This window comes from Suricata suricatta, chromosome 3 (genome assembly GCF_006229205.1).
Source record: "Suricata suricatta isolate VVHF042 chromosome 3, meerkat_22Aug2017_6uvM2_HiC, whole genome shotgun sequence".
In the NCBI taxonomy this organism is placed as follows: Eukaryota; Metazoa; Chordata; class Mammalia; order Carnivora; family Herpestidae; genus Suricata; species Suricata suricatta.
The window spans coordinates 70,057,010-70,080,018 of NC_043702.1; the positions used below are offsets into that span (position 1 = coordinate 70,057,010).

The 23,009-nt window shown below is 40.6% G+C and overlaps 1 protein-coding gene across 3 annotated transcripts in view; it reads right to left on the bottom strand.

Moving 5' to 3' along the window:
- DAPL1 (death associated protein like 1) overlaps positions 1–14,085 on the bottom strand; it is a 29,342-nt gene extending 15,257 nt beyond the window's left edge. For 2 of the 3 annotated variants that reach the window (XR_003906661.1, XM_029934533.1), the window contains exons 1-3: positions 13,957–14,084; positions 5,262–5,349; positions 2,366–2,426 (exon numbers count right to left, since the gene is read on the bottom strand). Coding sequence is in view for 2 of the 3 variants with exons in the window: in XM_029934533.1 (XP_029790393.1) it covers positions 2,366–2,426; positions 5,262–5,349; positions 13,957–14,014 (207 nt within the window). In the remaining variant the exon portion in view is untranslated. Of the gene's footprint in view, positions 1–907; positions 1,017–2,365; positions 2,427–5,261; positions 5,350–13,956 lie in introns of all 3 variants that reach the window. The other variant, XM_029934534.1, reaches the window with a different exon arrangement.
- Positions 14,086–23,009: the final 8,924 nt, after the last annotated feature.

The following is a 23,009-nucleotide window of genomic DNA, read 5'->3' on the forward strand; positions in this document are numbered from 1 at the left end:
ATACAACTTGTTATTACTGTTGATTTTTCTTTTCTTTTTTCTTTTTTTAAATTTGTTTTTGAGAGACAGAGAGACAGCGTGAGCAGGGGAGGGTCAGAGAGAGAGGGAGACACAGAATACAAAGCAGGCTCCAGGCTCTGAGCTAGCTGTCAGCATAGAGCCTGATGCGGGGCTCAAACCCTCTGTGAGATCATGACCTGAGCACAAGTTGACTGCTCAACCGACTGAGCCATCCAGGAGCCCCTCTTTTTTTTTTTTTTTAACTTTTATTTATTTTGAGAAAGACAGAGACAGTGCAAGTGGGGGATGGGCTGAGGGAGGGAAAGAGGGAACCCCCAGCAGGCTCTGCCCTGGCAGCACAGAGCCCGATGTTAAGCTCAGACTCGCATAACTATGGGATCATGACCTGAGCCGAAACCAAGAGTCAGATGCTTAACGAACTGAGCCACCCAAGCACCCCTTGATTTTTCTTTTAATCTGTGAAATAAGGAAGTAATATTTTTAATGGAAAAGAAAAGAACTCTTCTATGTCATAGATAAAGGACCTATGTCTATTAAAAGCAATACCGACTCTGGAACTATACATAATATAGCATCATCAACCTAGTAGAGCATAATCAATGTCTATTGACCACTCTTTTTAAACATTATATTTGGGGTTATCACATATTCTAGGGGAATGTGTCTATTCCATCCGGTTCTACTTACAAGTGTGAACATTCTCTGGCCCCTTGGGAAGAGGTATATGGTGGGCAGGTACAAGGGAATGTGAGACGCTGAAGCAGGGAGCTCGTGTGTCGCCCTGAGGGGGCACTGTCCATCCCTGCCCTTCTTCTAAAGCCAGGAAGGTAAAGAGTTGCTTATGACCTCACCCCAAACTGATCTCTGGGAGAACCAAGCCCCTCACCTTAGAAGACTTGTAGCTGCAGCCTATAATCAAGATCGTGCCTTGTCCTGGGGCACCTGGTTGGCTCAGTGGAGCTGTGACTATCTTCGGGTTGTGAGTTTGAGCTGCACTGTTGGGCACAGAGATTATTAAAAAAAAAAAAAAGATCTTGCCATGTGCCAGCTACCTCATTACACCCCATGGACTTTGGACACACATTTTTATTTCGCTGCCATAAAACGAGGGAACTAACCAGAACAGAGTGCAAACAGGGTACTCGGTGCCAGGCACTGTCCTAAGAACTTCCCATGTAGACACCCCTCTATGCCGCACAACAACCCTGTGATGAATATACTCTTCCTTGTCTCCATTTTACAAATGACTTCTCTGAGGCACCAGATAAGTAATTTGGTCAAGGTCAAATCGACCTTGGTCGTGAAGAAGCACTACCAAATGGGGGCCCTAGAGGTTTACTGCTCAGTTTCTGCTCCAATCTTTTCCAGATCCCTGATTTTGACAGCAACAGCTAGTCTTCCTTCTATAAATTATGCACTCCTGTCCCTTCAAGTCATGTGAGAACAGCAGAAACGGTGGTTATTCATGGCCTTAAATGCAAATATCTGGCCCCTAGAAGCAAGAATGAGAACCATCACTTCCTTTACCTACAAAATTTAAAAACAAACTAGTAAATCCAAATCAGACCACTGTCGATCTGGTAAGAGTTTTCTTACCAGTTTCTGTAGCTACTTAGAAGAAATACAAGATATAGAAACAAAAGTAGCAGTGGCCAACCACCCTCATAAAAAGATTGAACTGGATAAACGCAGCTAGTGCCTAGTCTTCCTTCAGCCCTTATGCCATGCAACCCCCCACCACCCCCCCTCACCTGAAATCAAATATTTCCTTATGGTGAGGAGAAGGGTCAAAAAACTGCCGAATTCCTGTTACATAGGCTGCTTTTTATTATTTTAAACAAAAACATGGCAAAGTAAAACTGTGTCAGCTGGGTATCATGATGCTTGCCTTGCTTACTATCTCATTTTTGAAATGATTTATTAGGGGCGCCTGGGTGGTTCAGTCGGTTAAGCATCCGACTTCAGCTCAGGTCATGATCTCATGGTTCGTGAGTTCGAGCCCCGCATCCGGCTCTGTACTGACAGCAGCTCAGAGCCTGGAGCCTGCTTCGGGTTCTGTGTCTCCCTCTCTCTCTCTCTCTCTGTCTCAAAAATGAATAAAAACATTTATAAAAAATATTGAAATGATTTATTAAGTAGACGTTAGGAATTTGGGAGAAACAACTGTTCTCCCCCAAACCTCTTTGCGTTCTTTGGAGTGGGAACAGATTCCCTCACAAGGATATCAGCTCTCTGAGAGCTGGGCGGAGCTTCAGTGGTCAGTGCTCATTTACCCGTGCAGCCTGGCGTGTTGGATAAATACTGACTGGCAGCATCTCGTGAGGGGCCCCCCCTTGTGGCTCACCTTCTCCAGTGTGTCGTTCAGGGTATCCATCGCCTGCAGTTTTGCAATGTTTGCAATGGCACTAGAAAGATGAGACAAAATTTCATATAGGACGAGAAAACTTTCCTACTAAGGAGGCTAAATGATTTATATAAGAATTTATATCTACTTGGCCTTTAAGCCTTTACACTTGCTTGGAAATAGCTAGAAGGCAAAAAATTCTGCTTCTGTGTCCATGTGCTACAGAAGCCTTTATTTATTTTTGAGTTGTGGGGGGGTGGGCAGGGAGAGAGAGGGAGACACAGAGTCTGAAGCAGGCTCCAGGCTCTGAGCTCTCAGCACAGAGCCCGACACAGGTCTCGAACTCACCGACTGCGAGACCATGACCTGAGCTGAAGTTGAACAGAGTAAGCCACCCAAGCGCCCCCTTACTAGTGTATTTTTGTTTTTATCTTTCCATGGAAGTATATAGCCTGGTGAATATTCACAACTAGTCAAGCCAGCTGCCCCAGAAGACAACCATTACCCTGACCTGTAGCCCTGTAGATTAGTTTTGGCTGTTTCTGTACTTCGTACAATGAATCACGCAAGCATGTACCCCTTTGTGTCTGGCTTCTTTTTCTCAGGCCAATTTATTTTGTAGGAGAGCATCAGTTAGGGCTAAGCCTGCAGTGCAATTTCTTGATGGAAACTGCACTTGGCATTTTTTTTTTCCCCTGGATGTTTCGTGTCAGTTAGAAGTTATTAGGAAATGGACATAGATTGATGATGCTTAGAAATTTATTTTCTATGATACACTTTGCAAAAGCCTTTCTCCAGTGAGATGTAAGGAGGGATGTCTGTCTCTGAAAATGAGGCCCTCATATCTCATGCATACACTCACAAGCAGATGACAACAGCAGAGGTGAATTTAGGGTAGAGCTAAGGAAGTTTCAGCTTCAGGGCCTCCCCCTGCACAGGTTCCTTCCCCATCTCCTAGCTGTAATGTTTTTCTTTAAAATGGCCCCCAAATCCTACACACATCAGGCCTCACATTCCTATATCTGTTGCTGGTGAGTAGGGCAAGAGAGAGTGAGCTATTTCTTGCTGTTTATGTTTTGAAGTGGTCCCATTCTCATTTTTTAATGACTGTCAGACAACAATTGAGTTTTTTAAAGAGGGTTCCAATCACCACTTTATTACTCTCTGATCAACTCTTCCCACATCGTTCAGCTGACAACACAATTAACAGCAAGTCCCCATTTTCTGAGGTGCAGAAAAATGAATGGCTTGTCCACTGGCTGCCAACTGGATGATGTAGCCAATCCATAACTTTTTTTCTTTCTTTTTTTTTTTGGTGAGAGATATAGAGAGAGCACGAGCAGGGAAGGGGCAGAGGGAGAGGGAGGGAAAAAAATCTCAAGTGGGCCCCAGGCCCAGTGTGGAGCCTGACATGGGGCTCCATCTCGTGACAGTAAGATCATAACCTGAGTGGAAATCGAGAGTTGGTTGCTCAGCAATCTGAGCCACCCAGGTGCCCCTGAGCCATGATGTTTTAGTTGTTCTTGAGACCCCGGCCGAGGCATGTCAACCAGGTCACAATAAGCAGGGCTTATGCTTGAATCAGGTTTTAGTTACAGAATAAAACCAGCTCTTAATTTCAAGTGCTTTCTCATTCTAGATGTTGGGTCCAAAAATGAATAATATGTGACCCCCACTGTTGAGGATTTATAGCACTGGCTTTCTTTATGTGATAATTACTTTCTGATATCACAGGAAACAAAAAACGCGCTGGTAATGAGGCAAATGAGCCTTTCATTTTAAAGTGGAACAAATCCTCAGAAAAGTTCTTTCCCAGAACTTGGGAAGAAAATGTCAAAAGCGATTTAAAGATGGGTGGCTGGGTGGCTCAGTAGGTTAAGTGTTTGACTCTTGATTTCGGCTCAGGTCATAACCTCACGGTTGTGGTATCGAGCCCCTAGTCAGGTTCTGTGCTGGGCGTGGGGCCTGCTTGAAGTTCTCTCTCTTCCTTTGCCCCTCCCCCATTCATGCTTTCTTTAAAAAAATAAAATGATTTAAAGATAATTTTATAGTAAACAGACAACAGAAATTCCATAGTCTATTTCCCTCTGCATTCTCTTTCTGGGACTGCTACTATTATAACTCTAGGACACCTCTTGAATGTCTTCCAATTGATTCCTTTTGAATCACTCATCAGGTCATCTGTGGAAGCCATCTTGAAGTGGTTTCTGAAGTTCCCCATTACCTACATGGAGGAGCCAGTTTCTCAGGTTTCTTTCTTTTTTTTTTTTTTTTAATACATTTTCTTTAACCACACTACAGAGTGGTTGGGCCATTTGCACACCTGACGAGCCCACAGCTCTTGACCTAGCTCTGGGAATAGTGCCTGTCAAGGTTACCGGGGAAGGAGCAGGGAGAAACCAACTCAGTAACTGTATGCCTTCTGGCTATGCCAAATATAGTGGCCATTATTTTCTAAATAATTGAGTGATGGATTTAAAACAACCCCCTCCCATCCCACCCCATTTATTTTTAATTCAGAAGATTTGCTACAGCAGAAAGCATATTATGAAACCAGGGCCAGCCTAGGGACACTATTTTAAAGGCTAATATGAAAATAAGCTAAAGGAACATGAGCCAGGCTTGAATGAAGTCAGTATTGTGCTTTTTAAGTACAAGGAAAGGCAGCTGGGCTGGCTGCAGAGAGAAGGAGGAGGGTGAGGGGCCCCAGAATCTTCCAGAAGGTAGCCACCTTTCACCTGAATGTGCCTTTCATCTTTAGCCCCCATCACCACCTCTTCTTGGCTGGCTGCCTCTAACCCCATTCAGCAAATGCAGGGAGGCCTCTGACTTCTGGAAGCAGAGTCACTCAAAACTCCTTGAGGTGATGAAAGAGAAGAAATTAAGCCATCCCTACCTTGTTTTCTCTAATCCCGTTTTTTTGGTATGTCTCTCCAGGACTCCAAGGTCTTGTTTTTTGGAAATTCGCATTCCTCCAGCTTTTACTATAAACAAATAAGCATCAACACAGAGGCATGGTTAGACTAGAAAGGTGGTCTTGCTTTGTTATTCAACCGATGAATTTAGATTTGAAAACAAAATTAGAACTTACTTTCTGAAGATCTAAACTTTTATCTAAAATAACACAATAAAACGTTACCCTGAATTGAAGAAAAAAATATTGCCATGCAAACAAGGTAGGGGAGGGGAGAAGGGCTGAGGTCTGCTTTTTGATGTGCAGAGAGCAGGAACTGAGGCTAACAACAACAACCGAGGTTTACACCTTTGGTTTGAGGAGGAGAGTTAACAACATACTCCCTTAGGCATTTCACTGAAAAACATTTTTTCTCATTATCAAAACAATTACATTCTTCATGACAGCAACAGACAATTACAATGTGACCCTCTTGTTTTCCCACAAGATTAAAGTTTGTGTGCAAGGCTTGCATGTTTTTTTTCCATACAGCATTCAAAAAAGCCAGGTTCTGAGAGATAAGCCAAAATCCGGGCATGTGGTGGTTACAGTATCCACCTTCCATCCCCAGCCCCAAACCTCTGATGTTGGCCAAACTCAGAGGTTCTAATGAGTAATTAAACTACATTAATAGACCTGCCATTCAGGAGATCAATTAGTGTTAATTAGGCTACAGATGACCTAACAGCAATTCAAGTGTTTAACAATGTCAGATGAAATCAACTTTTGAAAAGGAACAACCCATTTCAGATTGCAAGTCAAAGCAAATACTTCTTTCTGTTCCCAGGAAATGTGCACATCTAAAATCTGAAAATCTCAAATGAGGAAAAGCTAAACAGACATTGATGTGTTTGAGCTTGTTAATTCTCTTTATGAAAATGCCAAATTGGCAATTTCTAAAACTAGTTCCAATAAAGTTGAAAAATAAGGAAAACCCATTGTATTTCTCAGTGAGCTTGTGAATTTGACTTTATCCTTACTCTTTAAAAATTATTACATATTTTGTTGGTTTTGTAAAGCACATAATTCAAAAAGCATGAAGAGGTCTGCAGTCTTCTTCCTACTGTTATTTCCAACTCCCAGTTCATCTCTGTAAGTACTACTAATGTTACATGTTTCCTATGTGTTCAACCACAGATATTCCACATATTATGATTTTTTACTTTTAAGATTTTTATTATTCTCTTTTAATGCTTATTTATTTATTTTGTGGGGGGATGGGCAGAGAGAGCAGGGAAGGGGCTGAGAGAGGGAGAGAGAGAGAATCCCAAGCAGGCCTGGTGCTGCCAGCATAGAGTCCAGCCTAGGGTTGGACCCACAAACCGTGAGATCACAACCTGAGCTAAAACCAAGGGTCAGACACTCAACCAACCGAGCCACCTCGGTGCCCCACCATATTACTATTTTTTAAATGGCAGCATAAGACACACATTGTTCTGCATCTTGTTAGTTTATATTTGTCATTCAATCATAAATTTTGGAGTAAATTCCCTGTCTATGTAGAAGTGTGTTGCTCTTTTTATCATCTGCTTTAAAATTTCTTTATATGAACATTCTGTGTTTACCTAACCTGTTCCCAAATGTTGGACATTTCAGAGGTTTCTAATTCATTGATGTCACAAATGCTGCCACAAATATCCTTTCATGTGCACAATTTTGCACAAGTGCAAGTATATGGGTGGGATAAATTCCTACAAGTGGTCTTGTTAGTGCTTACATTCTACGTGCATTTGGAATTTTGTCACGTGTTGCCAAATTGCCCTTCACAGAAGTTGTACCTGTTTACAATCTCATGAGCTCTGATGACAGTGCTGCTCTCCCCTACCTCCAGCAGCAATGGGAGCTGGAAATGTTTGGTTTTGTCAACTAACAGGTGAAAGGAAAAATGATATCTTTTTAAAATAATTTTTTTAATGTTTATTTATTTTTGAGGAGACAGACAGAGCATGAGCAGGGGAGGGACAGAGAGAGAGGGAGACACCGAATAGGAAGCAGGCTGTCAGCACAGAGCGTGACACTGGGCTTGAACTCATGAACTGTGAGATCATGACGTGAGTTGAAGTTGGCTGCTTAACTGACTGACCCATCCAGGTGCTCCAAGATTTTTTTTAAGGGAAAATCATTACCTTATATTCCTGGTGGCTCTCTAGTCAAGAACATGGTATGCTTTCCCATTGTATATATATTCTTTTTGGTCCTTCAATAACTGGTTTGCATAAATCTTACATATTTATTGTTAGGTTTATTCCTTAAGAATTTTATCTTTCTTGTTGTTGTTGCTATTGTAAATGGGGTTGATTCTTCAATTGTTTTTCTTGTATCATTGTTGTTCTTGTATCATTGACTTTAAACCTAGATCTTACTGGGGCACCTGAGTGGCTCAGTTGGTTGAGCGCCCAGCTTCGGCTCAGGTCATGATCTCATGGTTCGTGGGTTTAAGCCCCGCATCAGGCTCTGTGCTGACAGCTAGCTCAGAGCCTGGAGCCTGCTTCAGATTCTGTGTCCCCCTCTCTCTCTGACCCTCCCCTGCTCATGCTCTGTCTCTCTCTCTCTCTCTCTCTCTCTCAAAAATAAATAAAAAACATTAAAAAAATTAAAAAAACCCCCTAGATCTTATTGAATTCTTCTTGTTTATAATGGGAGGGGGGTTTGGTTGATTCTCTTAGGTTTTTCAGGTAAAAAAATTATGTAAGCTGCAAAGAATTATAATATTACTTCCGATAGAATAATATTAGTCATGATGGTTGACATCTGTGTTATCCAAATTTTTAAAAGATTGCTTTTCATATCTTTCCACTTAGGTGAATACACACACACATACACACAAATATATATGTATATATATTTTCATATTAAGGACATACTACTTCATTGGGCTTAAAAGTACGAATGCCTTCTTAGCATTCATGGATACGATCCATGGTGTTTGTCCTTAATGTGGTGAGTTATATTAACAAGTATTAATATATAAAGCTACATGAATGGATATCTTACTATCAAACCATTCTTGTATTCATGAAGTTAACTCCACTTGGTCATTTTGAATCACTAAGTCTTTACTCATTGATTATGAAAGCCTCTCTTTAGAATTTTGTAATATTAGATACAGTCTAGAAAAAAATGCTATTTTTACACATGGTCTGCTTTAAATTCATACACCAAGACACATACACGCATATACATACACAAACATTATGTGAGAAAAAGGCTTATAATGTGAGAAAGTAATCACAACAGAAATCAAATGATGTGAAAATATCTTCTGAACAGCAATGGAATGTAGATGTGAAGTAAACGAAGGGATGGCTTTTCTGGGAAGACTGAGGAGAGTGCGCCTCTGTCTGAGGGGTGAAGGCATTCATAGCGCTGCTGCCTCTTGTACTGACGGGAGTCAAACAGAAGGTCTAGAGCCTGGGCCTTCAGTATCCCCTCTCATCTGTATTTTTCATTCTCCTTGTGACATGTGCTTTTGAAATATGGAGGGCTGTAATTACTTTCTGATTAATATCCCTTGTGTTTTCCCTGATGCTATCATTTCTACATATTTTCTTCCACCAGGTTATTATTACCACCTATAGAAGAAAACTTGTTAATAATTAAAATAAGCAATAGTTAAAAATGAGAAGCCTTTTGGAATGTTGAGTTCTGTGCCACTCATCTGCAAGGACCTGGACAATCTAGAGAAGTCCAGAGGAGAGCGGCCAGAGTGGAAAAGGGAATCATGTCACAGGAGGAACTAGAGAGTCTGGAAAAGTCTCTTCTGAATAAGATAGACTCAAGGGAACTTAGGTGCCATCTTCAAAGATCTGAGGAATGGTCATGTGGAGGAGAAATGGTTTCTTGGTAGGAAATTTATGTACGATCAGATAGCTCTACTCCTCTTGAGCTCTAGAAACTTGAGTGAGATACTTAAGCTCCTCTAAAACTCAGTTTCTGCAACCTTCAATAATACCAATTGTTCAGGTTGCTCTAGAGAATAGAGGTGATATAAGCACCTGGTTCATGGTGGGCACTTGACAATTGTTATTGCTCATATTTATTTCATATTGTTCCAGAGGAGAGAATGAAGACCAAAGGATGATAATTCCTGAAAGGCAGAGCCTGGTTACTAGCTTGGCTAGTATATGTCATTCAAAGTGAAGTAGGTTGTCTAGGAGAAGCGTAAGTCCCTTGGCTCTCAGTGTGTAAAAGAAAAAAAGTCCACTTGCTATGAACATCTTAGGAGGATTTTGGAGAATTTGCTGGAAGTTGAACGAGATGATCTTTATTATAAAGTCTTTACTTCAAAATAAAATTGTTTTCCTCCCTTTGAAAGAATATAAGGCACTTAACAGAATGTCAAAAAAAATTTAAGGATGCATTTTTAAGAATGTTCTTAAGAACAATAAAACAAAGACATTTGAAGGGAAATTCAAAATCCTCCCAGGTTCCTACTTTCATCCAGGAATCTTTGAATCCTCTCTGTGATGGGGCTGTATGCTCTAACTCAGTAATTTAGGAAGCATAAGTAAACCACAGACAGCTTGGATTTCCAGAGCACAGTTCTTACACCAAAGTTGTTCTGGTAGATAATTTACCTGGTCAGCCATGTGCAGCAGAAAGGCACAGAAGGCAATATCCTCATACTGTACTCTAAGATATAGATTAAGGCTCTCACTGCTTGGGGTGACTGAACCAGACGGAACCAGTTTGTGGGAGGGTCATCTTCAAAGCTCTGCTGGGAACGCTGGCCATACCAGTCTCCCAGCCTATAGATAAACCATTGTAAATAAGTATTTACAACCCAACATGATCAGGTACTTGCCCATTTTCAATATACCAGATAGGTCTGACTCATGAGAATGCTTCAAAGTTTCACTGTATCTAAATTAGTTTACTTAAAGTTGTAATAATTTACACAATTCCATGTTTGCCTTTTGGATTTCTGTAGAAGGACCAATGTAATTGGGCAAGGTAAAATATGATTAAACTGATTAAACATTTTAACACGTCTTTCAGTACAAATACATAAGATAAGTGTTTAGGTCCTTTAAATAAGCAAAATTAACTAGAGATTTATTTTTTTTTCTGACTGACTTGTTTCTTTTATGTTTTTTAAAATAGTTTATTGAACTAAAGATTTAAAAACATGTGAGAGAGAGAGATGCCCTTTTGGATAGTTTCATTAGAAAATGTAAGTTTATGTGGGGAAAATGAACCTTTGCTCTCCTATCTCTGAGTAAGTATTATACTATATAATAACTTCTCAGTTAAGATTTTCCAGACAACAGTTTTTGGTAGAGGATAGTCAAGGTAAAGAAAGACACATTTGCCAGCAAAATAAGCTTTTTTCCTTCACTAATCAGTGGAAAATGGTTGGGGAAAAGCTGAGTAACACAAAGGTTTGTGCACACTCAGCCTTTGACTTAGCACTTATATTTGAAGATTTTAACTAAAGGTTAGATGTTTGCAAAACATTCACTTTGCATTTACAGTCAATGTTTCAGTCCATTAAAACATTTTTTTTGTTTATTCATTTTTCAGAAACAGAGAGAGACAGCGTGAAGAGGGGAGGGTCAGAGAGAAAGGGAGACAGAGAATCTGAAGCAGACTCTAGGCTCTGAGCCGTCAGCACAGGGCCCCACACTGGGCTCAAACACATAGATCATGAGATCATGACCTGAACTGAAGTCGGACGCTTAACTGACTAAGCCACCCAAGTGCTCCATGTTTCAGCCCATTTTAAGATGCCAATCAAGACCCAGAAGGAAAGTCAGGAGAAGGCGGTGAAGTAACAAGAGAGAACTTTAGGGCAGGAGAGCTTTTGCATGAGGCCCCCTTTCTTTCCAAATCACAGCTCCACTGCCCATTATCTGTGGCTTTGGGGCAAGTCCCTCAGCCTTGCTGACTTTCGGTCGGCTCCTTGGTGAAACCAAGATGATGGCATGTTGTTGGTCTGCAGGGCTGTGGGCACGTCTAAGAGAGCTGCTGGTCCTGTGGTCATCCCACCCCTGACCCGATTATGTTTGGGGTAGGGGGGGTTCACAGCCTCTCCTCGAGCCTCACAGACCAACCCCCATATGGTGACTCAAACAGACTGGAGCTGAGAATTAAGCCTTTGGTGTCTGTTTTGTTTTAAATGATATCTGTCCTCATGTAGCTAGAGCCTCCCCCTCATTTTCTGCATGCGATTCACACTTGGGTATGTCCCCAAACTTCCTTCTCTCTTTAATGAGCCAGAAAACTGATTCTTTCTGGGGGTTCCAAGGTGACCTCTCTGATGGCTCTGATTCATTTGACTTAAACCAAATTATGAAATGCGAGAGATACAGAAAAACTCAGGAATTCCTGCTCTTTCTAGTGACTTGGCTTCCTCATCTTACTTTCCACTCACACATTTTTGGCTGTTTGTGTAATGAGGTTCTTCTAACACTGAGAGCGAGGCAAATGAAAAAAGCAGCAAATTCAAAGCTGAGCTGACTAGCGCCTCGGCCACATCATGTTTAATGGAGGCTTGTTTCACAGCACAAATGTACAACCAGGGCTGACAGAGATGCAATATACTGTATTCCTCTACGTGGACGAAAAGCGGCTCAGCACTGCCCATGTAGGTGGAAAAGAGTACAGCTGGCTGACTTCGCAGAGGTTTCAGTTTTTTAAAACAATACTATCTCAACTTTTTTTTTTTCCAAGTTTATCTATTTTGAGAGAGAGAGAGAATGTGTAAGCAGGAGAGGGGCAAAGAGAGAGGGAGAGAGCGAATCCCAAGCAGACCCCAATGCTCAGAGTGGGGCCCGACTCAGGGCTCGATCCCACATCGCGGATCCTAACCTGAGCCAAAAGCAAGAGCAGGGCACTTAACTGGCTGAGCCACCCAGGCACCCTCATTAGCCCCTGCTTTAAAGATGGGGAAACTGAGGCCAGAGATGTGGAATGAAAGCGGAGTTTAAGCCTAGGGCCTGCCTGATTCCAAAGGCCGTGTCAGACCCTCCCGACCGTATCACATCTGGTTCTCGCGCTCAGGGATCTCTAAATTGCTTATAAAAATCAGGTTATGTTTTAGTGGAGTTTTAGCAATGAATTATTTTTGTGCCATAAATACAATTTTGTACCATAGCAAACTGATTCATGCTTAAAATATGTAGCAAGACAAGCTGAAGGATGAGGTTTCTTTGTTCCCTTGCTCTCAGCAGGGAGGCAAAAGTCTGCCTTCATCTCCATTCTAATTATCCCAAACCTCTTATCTGTAGTGTCACAGTTCATAATAATTAATTGTCATGCTAGAGGCATTGTGACATGCTTGATGGAGTCATGGTGTGCTATGTACACAGAGTAATTAGCAGTCATTAGTGGAGGGACAGAAAGTTCCTGGTGGTTTCATTGAAACTTTCATTTGGTTAAGTTTATCTCTGTGTTCTTTGTGCATAAATGTAATTTAGGAAATCAGGTTTTAGCTTATCCGTTTTATGAAGGTTTGGGGTGGAAGTGGTGGGAAGAGAATGTGTTTTTTCTTTTGCTTTTTTGTAATGAACTTCTCTAATAATTTGTATGTATAGTTCCTGACCATTAGGTAGCATCATCAACTTTAAATACAGATAATGTTAAATATTGCTAAATCCAATTACAAGTATAAAACGTCAGGAGTCTCCTACAGGAAACCAGGGCACTGTGCCTAGAACTTGAAGCTCAGATTTAGCAGTAAAATTCTGACTCTTTACAGGCGGGCCGCCCACCCGAAAGCCTTCAAACCTCTGTGTCAGTGTCTGAAGCTTTCTGAAGCTTATGCCTGTCCCCACCCTTTGCAGCAAAGATGCTAAAATCACCTTGGCTTAGAAGCACCAAAGAATTACACCAATAAATAAGTTTTGTGAATGGAGAAAGGCAAGAACAAAGTGGTCAAGATTTTGAGATCTTTCTTAAGGGAACAAGAAGGAAGGCAGTTGAAAGAACATAAAACTGGCTAAATATAGTCCTGCACGCCTTAGCCAATCTATGTGAACATATGGTTAAGTACAATAAAACTAATTTCCATATTTCAGAGAGCACAAGTTTAAAAAAAAGAGTGAGAGAAAACTGTGGCTACTTTGCAAAACACTTTGATTGCTACCTTTTCTAGTCAGCCCCCTCCAGTGCTTGGGTCCTTGTTAAAAAGTGCTCCTTTCCTTGATAACAAGGCAACCCAAAGCCTGAGGAGAGAGACAGAAAACTAAAGTTGCTGTCCTCTCTATGGAAGCCGGTTTGTCTGGGTACAAAGTCTAATGATGCACAGGCATCTTGGGGTGACTGGGTCTTAGGGTTGGAACTTCTCTGGAGGAAGGTTGCCATGGCAGTCAATCACCTTCCTGTGGATGTGTCACTGCCAACCTCCAGCCAGAGAGGGAAGGTCCCTTTTCAGGAGCACTGAGTCCCTTACACCTTCCTATATCATTAGGTTTTAATTCAACTGGGGCTTGACAAACCCCCAGGTAATTTATATACAAGCCCAGAAGGTTGAAAGACATAGGGGGAAAGCAGGTTGCGTGAAGTTAAAGTAACAGTGGGGTGTTGAGAACCTCCACTCTGTTGGGGTGCCTCTGTTGAAGGCATTGGTGGAAAGAGAAGCAGCGACTGCCCTGAGGCCAGCGCCATCCGCGGGAGGGAGGGCAGGTGGGTAGCCTACCTGCAGGAGGATGCCCCCCTTTCAGTGGGGAGAGCAGGACTTGCACTTCACTTGCCATAGCGCGCGCGTGTGCCAGTGCCAATGCCAGTCCCGTGCTCTGGAGGCTGAGCGCCAGCTGCTGCCCCACCGCACCCCTGGCTTTATATGGGCTGGGGGCGGGGCCCCTTCAGGGCATTGCCGAGCAGCAACAGGGCTTGTCACCTCGCTTTCTGAGAACCTCCATCTCTTTGGCAAGACAAGTTCTCTTATAAGACAACTTTCTTCTTGTCCCCTTTATCTCAGAAGGCGAGGTAGACAGCTAAGGGCACTCCTATGTTCTTTTGCCAGAAGAAGGGGAGAGGATAAAGTTTAGTGGAATTCTTTTTCTCACCAACTAATCATCCATTAAGCATATACAGTGCATCTACAATGTGACAGGCTCTCCACTGCACTTTAGTGTGACAAAAAGGTTAAGATTTTTGTTTCAAGACATCTATAGTCTTTCTGAAGAGACAATGAGAAAACAAAGCACAATGTCTTTGCTCCAGCCTTAGTCAGTGTGAGCATTCATACTAAAAAGATAATTGGGGATGGGCACAGAGACTTCTTCACAAGGATGTATTTTTTTTCTTTTATTTTTTAGGATTGATTGGCATCGATATAAACATTCTCAAATAGAGTGGGATTGTTAAGATATAGCCATGAGAATACTACATACCCATTACATATGTTTTCAAATAATATTTAATGATGTGAAACTGTTCATGATAAGATAGTGAAAAAGTAGGCTAGAAGCCAGTAAGATGCCAATTTTATTAACAAGAAAAAGTCCAAATTTAAGCTTTATTGTATCTCCAGTGCTGATCAAAGGTGAGCATATGGCAGTTACACAGAAACATTTCTTTGTTCTTCAATACAACTAGAGACTTCCGTTCTTAAAAAAAAAAAAATGAAAGAAAGAAAAAAAAAAGAAAAAAAACCCCAAAACCCTCTGCTCTTCACAAAACATTGTTAAGGAAATGAAGACCAGCCACAAACTGAGGGGAGAATAAAAAGTGTGTAGAACACATTTCTGGTAAGTGCTGGCATTGAGCATACATAAAGAAACAACTCAGTAATAAGAAAACAAACAACTCAACTTAAAAAAATGGGAAAAAGATTAAAACAAAATCTTCACAAAGTAGAGATATTGACAACAAATAAACATATAAAAAGCTGTTCCACATCATTAATCATTAGGGAAATGCAAATGAAAACCACAATGAAATACACTACACATGCATTAGAATGGCTCAACCAAAAGAAAAAAAAGAAAAGGAAAATACAACGTCCTGATGAGTATGTGGAGCAACTGAAACTCTCATACACAGCTGGTGGGAACACCAATTGGAAAAGCCACTTGGGAAGTCAATATGGCAGTTTCCTGTAAAATATCTTGTAAAATTAATCATGCACTTACTGTGTGACTAACAATCCAATTCCTAGGAATTTTCCCAAGAGAAATGAAAACACATGTGTGCACAAAAATTGACATTTGAGTGTTTTAACAGCTCCTATTCATAATGGACAAAAGTTAGAAACAACCCCAAAATCCATCAAATGTAGAACAGATAGATTGTAGTATATCCATACAATAGAATACTACTCTGCAATAATAAAAAATGAAAGATACTTATATGCAACAACATGGAAGACTCTCAAAAGCATTATGCTAAATGAAAGAAGACTAGGAAAGCCAGTTACTGTACAACTCCATTTATATGACGTCCTTGAAAAGTCAAAACTACAGGACCAGAAATCAGATTTGATTGCCAGAGGAGGGCGTGGGGAGGGTGGTTTAGCCACATAAAGGTAGAGGGGACTTTCAAGGCTGTTAGACATACTCAAGAGATTGTGGTGGCAATTACATTCACCACACATCATACATATAACATATAAAAGTGAATTTTACTGTATGCAAATTATACCTGAGCAAACAACAAAAATATCTATTTATTAAAAAATGAGTGGGGCTCCTAGGTGGCTCAGTCAATTAAGCATCTGACTTCGGCTCAGGTCATCATCTCAAGATTGGTGGGTTCGAGTCCTGCATCGGGCACTGTGCTGACAGCCTAGAGCCTGGAACCTGCTTCAGATTCTGTGTCTCCTTCTCTCTCTTACCTTCCCCAGATAGAGTTCTGTCTCATTCTATCTTTCAAAAAATAAATAAAATGTAAAAAAAAAAAGTTAAAAAATGAACGAAAATATTTCAAAATGTTCAGAGTGTCGATAGGTAAGAATATTACCTGTTGATTTTTGTTATCTTCTATTTTTCTTACTTTTAAAATCAATAAACTCTTTTTTTTTAGGGGAAAATTGTGTGTTAAAGTGTTTTGACCAAGGTAGGTACATGCTGTAGGAGCAAAAAGAAAGGATCATCCATATCATCTAGCAAATATTCTGTGAGTGCCTTCCCTGCAGAGCCCTAGCCTAGGAGCTGGGGTTTAGAGGTGACAAAACCTCACTCCTTCCTTCAGAGAATCTCAGTCTCATAGGGGACGTAGAAGATGAGATGAGTAGAAGGCTAAGAGGATTCCTTCTGTAGCTGACAATAGAAATTTCTGTGATGATGAAAATGTTCTCTATCTGCTCAGACCAATACGATAGCCACAAGCCACATTTGATTTGGGCACCTGAAATGTGGCTGGTATAATGGAGAAATCAAAATTCAAATTTGATTAAAATTAAATAATTATAATTAAAATTTAAATATTAATATAAATAGCTACATGTGCCTTGTGGCTATTGTTTTGGATGGCCTGGGTCTGTAGCATAAAATCTAGATGTGTAATTGTTTGTTGTCCAGAACTCATTGATTGGGCTCATTTCTGCAAAATGCAGAAAGCCAGGAGGGCATCAAAGGGTGGCCATCCCTTAGGAGAGGATGTACTGAGGGTAGCCCAACTTATTGGATAGAATATAATGCATGTCCAGGCAAGGAAGGCTTCTCCTGAGCAAATGCTTAGTTTACTGTGCAGTTATGTTAAGTAGTTTCCTTTTCCACCTCATTCACAAGCAAGGCCTTCAACAATATGAGCTGACAGCAGTGATGTTATCCAGGAGGTGATGGTGAAGGAGGGCTCACCAAGGAAGTGTGAAAGGTGGAAGTAATTAGAATCCACGGTGCATCCCCCCTAGGTTCTATCCTTCCCAACCCTGCATACTTAACATGAGCCTCAGAGACGGATAGGGCGTGTGTTAACTTTTGTTTCTTTTTATCCCCCACCTTCCATAGAAAATATCTACCAGTTGTTAGCAAGACTGTACATGGGAGCAAATAAAGGAGTGGCATAAATTATGAATAGAAAACCAACCTGTTTTACTATAGAAACATGAGAAGGAGAGGGGAAAAGCAAAAGTGAGGCCAGTGTGTTTTTCCTTCCCTGCCTCTGCCAGCCTGGTCTTCCCCACTCGGCTACCATCTCTGTCTGCTTCTACAAGAACAGGAGGCCTGAAGTCCCAATTCTGACTCCCTTGGGGCAGGTGCACCACTGTGGGGCAGCCCCCTCAGGGTGGTGGGGTCCACTCTATCTTATGTAAGTCATTCAAAACCCAGGCCTGTTTTGCAAGCTGTTTTGCTGAGTGTAACCTGAATTCTTTACTCTGAGGATAGACTAGAGCCTTCATCAGGATGAAAGTCTCATCCAAAGAAGGCAATGTGTTATTATCCTTTAAATGGGTTTATAAACTTTGTTTTAAGAGGGATATTGGTCTAGTAACTGCAAGGGGAGAGTAGTTCCTGCTGGAACCAAAGTATTTGAAATGGTGCTTAGTAATGCCGAACGCCTAGTAAAATGGCTTCTCATACCAGTGAAGTTGCCAGATAGCTTTTTTTGTCTTTTAAGTGAAAGGACAATATAACATTAAAGATGTTAATAATACTTTAAAATTATATGACACTTTCAATGTAGTACTTTCTTCTTTTAATTTCTGTGTGGGGAGCCATTATTACCTTCTTTATGCAATTGCAGTTTTGCAGTGTGCATTTCATTTTTAGATTTTTCCTCTTAACATTAGTTATGTACAATATCTAATGCCCAGTTCTGAAAGAATGAGAGAGATATATGTCAGACTGTCACCCACAAGAAAGCTAACCAGGAAGAGGATGGGTCTCTGGGAGCAGGTGGTTTACAGGGAAGCCCCCTTCAAGGGGCCCTGTCCCCTGTTTTATAAGATGCCTCTAAGCCTCCAGTGCCTGCTTGGATTCACCTGCTTCCTTTTCTTTGTTTTTAAAATGTAGTATGCCTTCTCTCCCCTCTTTCTCCAAAACACTGGGATATTCCTTTCCTCCAGGGACATTTTTAAGTCCTAATATTCTATAGGAGCAAACTTGTGCTGCCTTCTCTCTCCACTTGCTGGACCCAAAATGAAGAATCCATTACTGATTCAGAAGCACATTTAGGGATGTTTCCTCTGAGTTATCATGCAGGCAGACATGCGTGCAGATAGGGGAATACCCCAGCAACAAGTCTTGGTTCTGTGTGCAGGATGGCGTATAAGCATAACTTTGATGTTAGTTGATCTTGATAATAAGGCAAACAGTGATAAGTATACCTTCCCTTGCCTTGGAGGTTTATTGGTGGGTGTTAGAGCAAAGAGACAAATAGTCTTCATTAGAAGATGGTAAGAGTCACTTGTTTATGGATGTGCACTTGAGAAGATTAGTGAAAACACTAATTTCTGCAAATCCCTACCTTGCCTACCTCCTATAAAATAAAAATGTATTTACCCCATTTTACAGGTGGGAAAAGGCCATATAAAGAGAGAGGCAAATGAGTTGTTACACATTGTAAAATGGCAGAGAAACGACTGGAAGCCGCTATTGACCCACTGTTGGCCCATTGTTTATTATCGTTCAGGAGCTTGACCCAGTAAGCATCTGGATAGTCACACTGGGAATCTGTATAGCATATACACACACCCTGGGAACCTGTGTACCGCAAACTGGAAGTCTGTAAGCTGCACACTGGGGATCTGTACACCCCACACTGTGGATCTGTATCATGCACACTGGGAATCTGTAAGCTGCACACTGGGGATCTGTACACCCCACACTGTGGATCTGTATCATGCACACTGGGAATCTGTATAATGCACACTGTGGATCTATATACAGCACACTGGGAATCTGTTTACCACACTGATAAGAGCCCCACAACAGCACACTGTGAGCAGTAGGTGCTACCAGTAGGTCACACATGTCACAGGTATGGGTACCTTTTCCATGTGTTAGACAGGTTCTGGTACCAAAGATTGAGAAAGGAGCTCTGATTATAGCAGACTGGCCATGGGAAAGAGATGCCTTCCTTTCAGGGTTGTCAGCCACCAGCCTTTTGTGAGTCAGTATATCCGCCTATTGATGGTTTCCCTCCCCTCCTGCTCAAGGCCCTCCCTGCCTTTTCTGCCAGAGGAAAAACTAGAGATGGAAATCCACAACAGGTATTTTAGCTGTAATTTTTAAAAATGCTTATTTGGGGGAACTAGATGGCGCAGTTGAGCATCTGAATTCTGCTCTAGTCATGATGTCACAGTCTGTGAGTTCTAGTCCTGAACCTGCTTCAGATTCTGTGTCTCCCTCTCTCTCTCTGCCCCTCAACCATGTGGTCTCTCTCACTCAAAATATAGCGATAAAATTTTTTTAAATGCTTATTTTTGAGATAGAGAGAGAGAAAGAGAGTTGGGGGGCAGAGAGAGGGAGACAGAGGATTGGAAACAGGCTCTGTATGGACAGCAGAGAGCCCAGTGTGGGGCTCAAACTCATAAACTATGAACTCATGACCTGAGACAAAGTCAGATGCTTGACTGAGCCACCCAGGTGCCCCTATTGTAATTTTTTCTTTAGTCTGTATCAGTTTATTTTAGTGCTTTGTTTTTCCCTTTTATTTCACTCAGTATTTTCTCTGCTGTTTCCCCATTATATATGCTCTAGGTGGGGTGTGGGGCTGGGGGTACCTTTCCAGAGAAAATGATCCCTTGGTCTTTAAAGCATGAAGACATATTTGCCGTGTGGGGCCTCCTCTCAGTGCTACACAAGGTAGGGGAGTAGATTTCTAAGCCTGGAAATCTCTTTACATGGATCCTGAGAGCCCTGTAGGCATGCGACGGACCCTTGTCCTCCGGAAGTCCCATCCTACTGTTGGGAAAACCTCCCATTTAAGTACTTATTGTACATCAACAACACCCTGTCTTAAGTCTCCTACAAATTAGTCCATTAATTTAAGATCTCTGAAGATTAAAAATTTTTAATTTATTAAACCGATAATACATTCATATAATTCAAAATTCAAGATACAAAAAGTTATAGAGTGAATCTATATGCCCTTCATCCTCTGATCCCTTCCCCAGCAACCTCAAGGTCCCTGCTCTGGGGCAACTGAGGTAATCAGTCTCCTAAGGCATTTTAGACATTAAGAAGAAATTCTTAATATATATATATTTATATATATTATATATTTATATATGTTACATATATAACATATGCTTATACATTAAATAACATGTTATATAGTATTTATAACATGTTTTTATATATCATATAACATATATATTATGTACCTTATGGACATTATTATGTACTTAGCACTTTCCAGTTATAGTATATCTTAAAGATAGTTTCCTCATCAGACATAAAAGTTCTGCTATAATTCAGTGATTTTACAGCCTTCCATTTTATGGATGGATCAGAATTTATTTTACCAGTGTCTTTCTATAAAGATTTAAGTTGTTTCTAACCATTTACTATTTCAAAAAATGTTGCAGTGAATAACCTTGTGCAAAGGCAAATTTACCTGTGTGTGACGGTTTATTCCTAGTCAAATTCCTAGAAGTAGATTGGTGTGTCAAAATGTAGGTGCTGAGGTGTCTGGGTGGCTCAGTAAGTCAAGCATCCAACTCTTGATCTTAGTCAGTGCAGGTCTTGAATTCAGGGTCCTGAGTTCAAGCCCAGCATTGGGCTCTATGCTAGGCATGGAGCCTATTTTAAAAATAAATAAATAAAGTAGGTGCATTTGTAAGATTGAAACTGCCAAATTGCCTTATAAATATTGGAGAGCAAATCCTACCAGAAATATATGAATGCCTTTGTCCCCATTGTCTTGCCAATACGTCAACTTTTGATCTTTGTTAAGCTGTTAGGTGAAAAATAGTATTTAATTTTATTTTTAATTTACATCTCTCTTAGTACGAAGTGAAGTTGTAAAATTTTTCATGTTTAAGACACATTTGTACTTTTTTGTTGTGAATTGTTTATTCATAAATTTTGTTGATTCTTCCTATTGACTTGTGGGTGTTTTGGTCACTTTTGTTATTGCTTGTTAGAAACTCTTTGTATACTGTTAGGGTAACAAGCAATACTTTGATAATTTTCTTGCTTAAAAGAGAAAATATATATAAATTATCAATAAATTTTATCAAACGTCAAAAATTTCCCCTAGAACAAATTTTATTACTTTTAATATTGTTACATATTAAATAAAAATCTTTTATAATATTTTCAAACATATACAGTGGAGAGAAGAGCATAACCAACTTCCATAGGCACCTAGTACCTAGCTTCGGCAATCACCCACACACGGCCAGTCTTATTTCATCTATATCCTCCTCCTGCTTCCCCTACCTTCACACGAAACTCCCTGCCTCTTGGACTAGATAGATGCAAAATCCCTGTCATTCTATCACTTTGCCATAACGATTGCTATTGTTTTAAAATATTACTATGTCTTCTTCTAAGTGAAATTAACTGTCATTCTTTAATATCATCAAATATTAAACATTTTTAATATTTATTTATTTTTGAGAGAGATAGAACATGAGCAGGATAGAGGCAGAGAGAGACAGAACGTGAGCAGGGGAGAGGCAGAGAGAGACGGAGACAAAGAATACGAAGCAGGTTCCAGGCTCAGAGCTGTCAGCACAGCTGACCTAATGCAGGACTTAAACCTATGAACAGTGAGATCATGACCCGAGACAAAGTCAGACGCTTAACCAACTGAGTCACAAATGTCATTAAATATTTAGTCAGTATTCAAATTTTCTTGATTGTCTTATAAATTTTCGGTTATTGATGGTTTGTTCACACCAGAATCCAAACCAATGTACACTTTGCAGTTGGTTGATGCATCTGTCAAGTCTTTTAAATCTATAAGTTCTCTTCTCTTTTCTTTTTCCTTGCAAATGTTTAAGCTGAGTTTATTGTCCTGTAGAACTTGCCACATTCTAGATTTCATTAGATTTGTCATATTGCTATTTAACATGTTTTCCCTTCTTTTGTATTTCCTACAAATAGGTGTTTAGATCTAGAGGTCTGAGCTGATTCAGGTTTGATGTTTTTTTTGTTTTTTTTTTTTGGCAAGTGTACTTCAGGGGTGTTATTTTGCACATCCTGTTGAATTAAGTCAAGAGCACATAAAATCTGGTTTTCTCTCTGGGTATTCTGTTGAATTTGATCTGACAGTTTAGCTCACATTCTACTTTTGAAGAACACTATTAGATACAGCAAACAAAACTTATTTCTATAGAAAATAAGGTGCCAGAGGAGAAAGCCATAACTTCATTTTAGGAGGAGAGAATATGGGATATGGGGAGATGGCTTTCATATTTAACCACAATAAAAGGCTCAGAACAACATGGTATTCTTTTGGTTCAAGTTCCATTTAGTGTTAAGGGTAGGTGTGGGACATATATGCTGACTTACTGTGTCAAAATGCATATTTATTTCAGGCATTTTTCTACCTTCTTGTCCTTTTCATTTGACTTTGACTAAGGATTTCTTCATCTTGCTTATTACATCTCACTTTTAAAAATACTTCTGCCAACTGCCTCTGAAATTAGTGAAAGTCAGAGAGCTTGGAAAAATGTCTTTCCAGGAGCTTCTGATGCCTGATGTCTCAGTTGTGGTCATTTTGGCTCTCAGTTCCTAAGTGTCTCCGGTGTCTAAGCTTTCCCTTTCCTCTTCTCTCTGCCCTACCCCGCTGTGGCTGATGCACAGCCTTCTCTGACCCTGCCAGTATGTGAGATGTTCCTATCACCCCCATCGC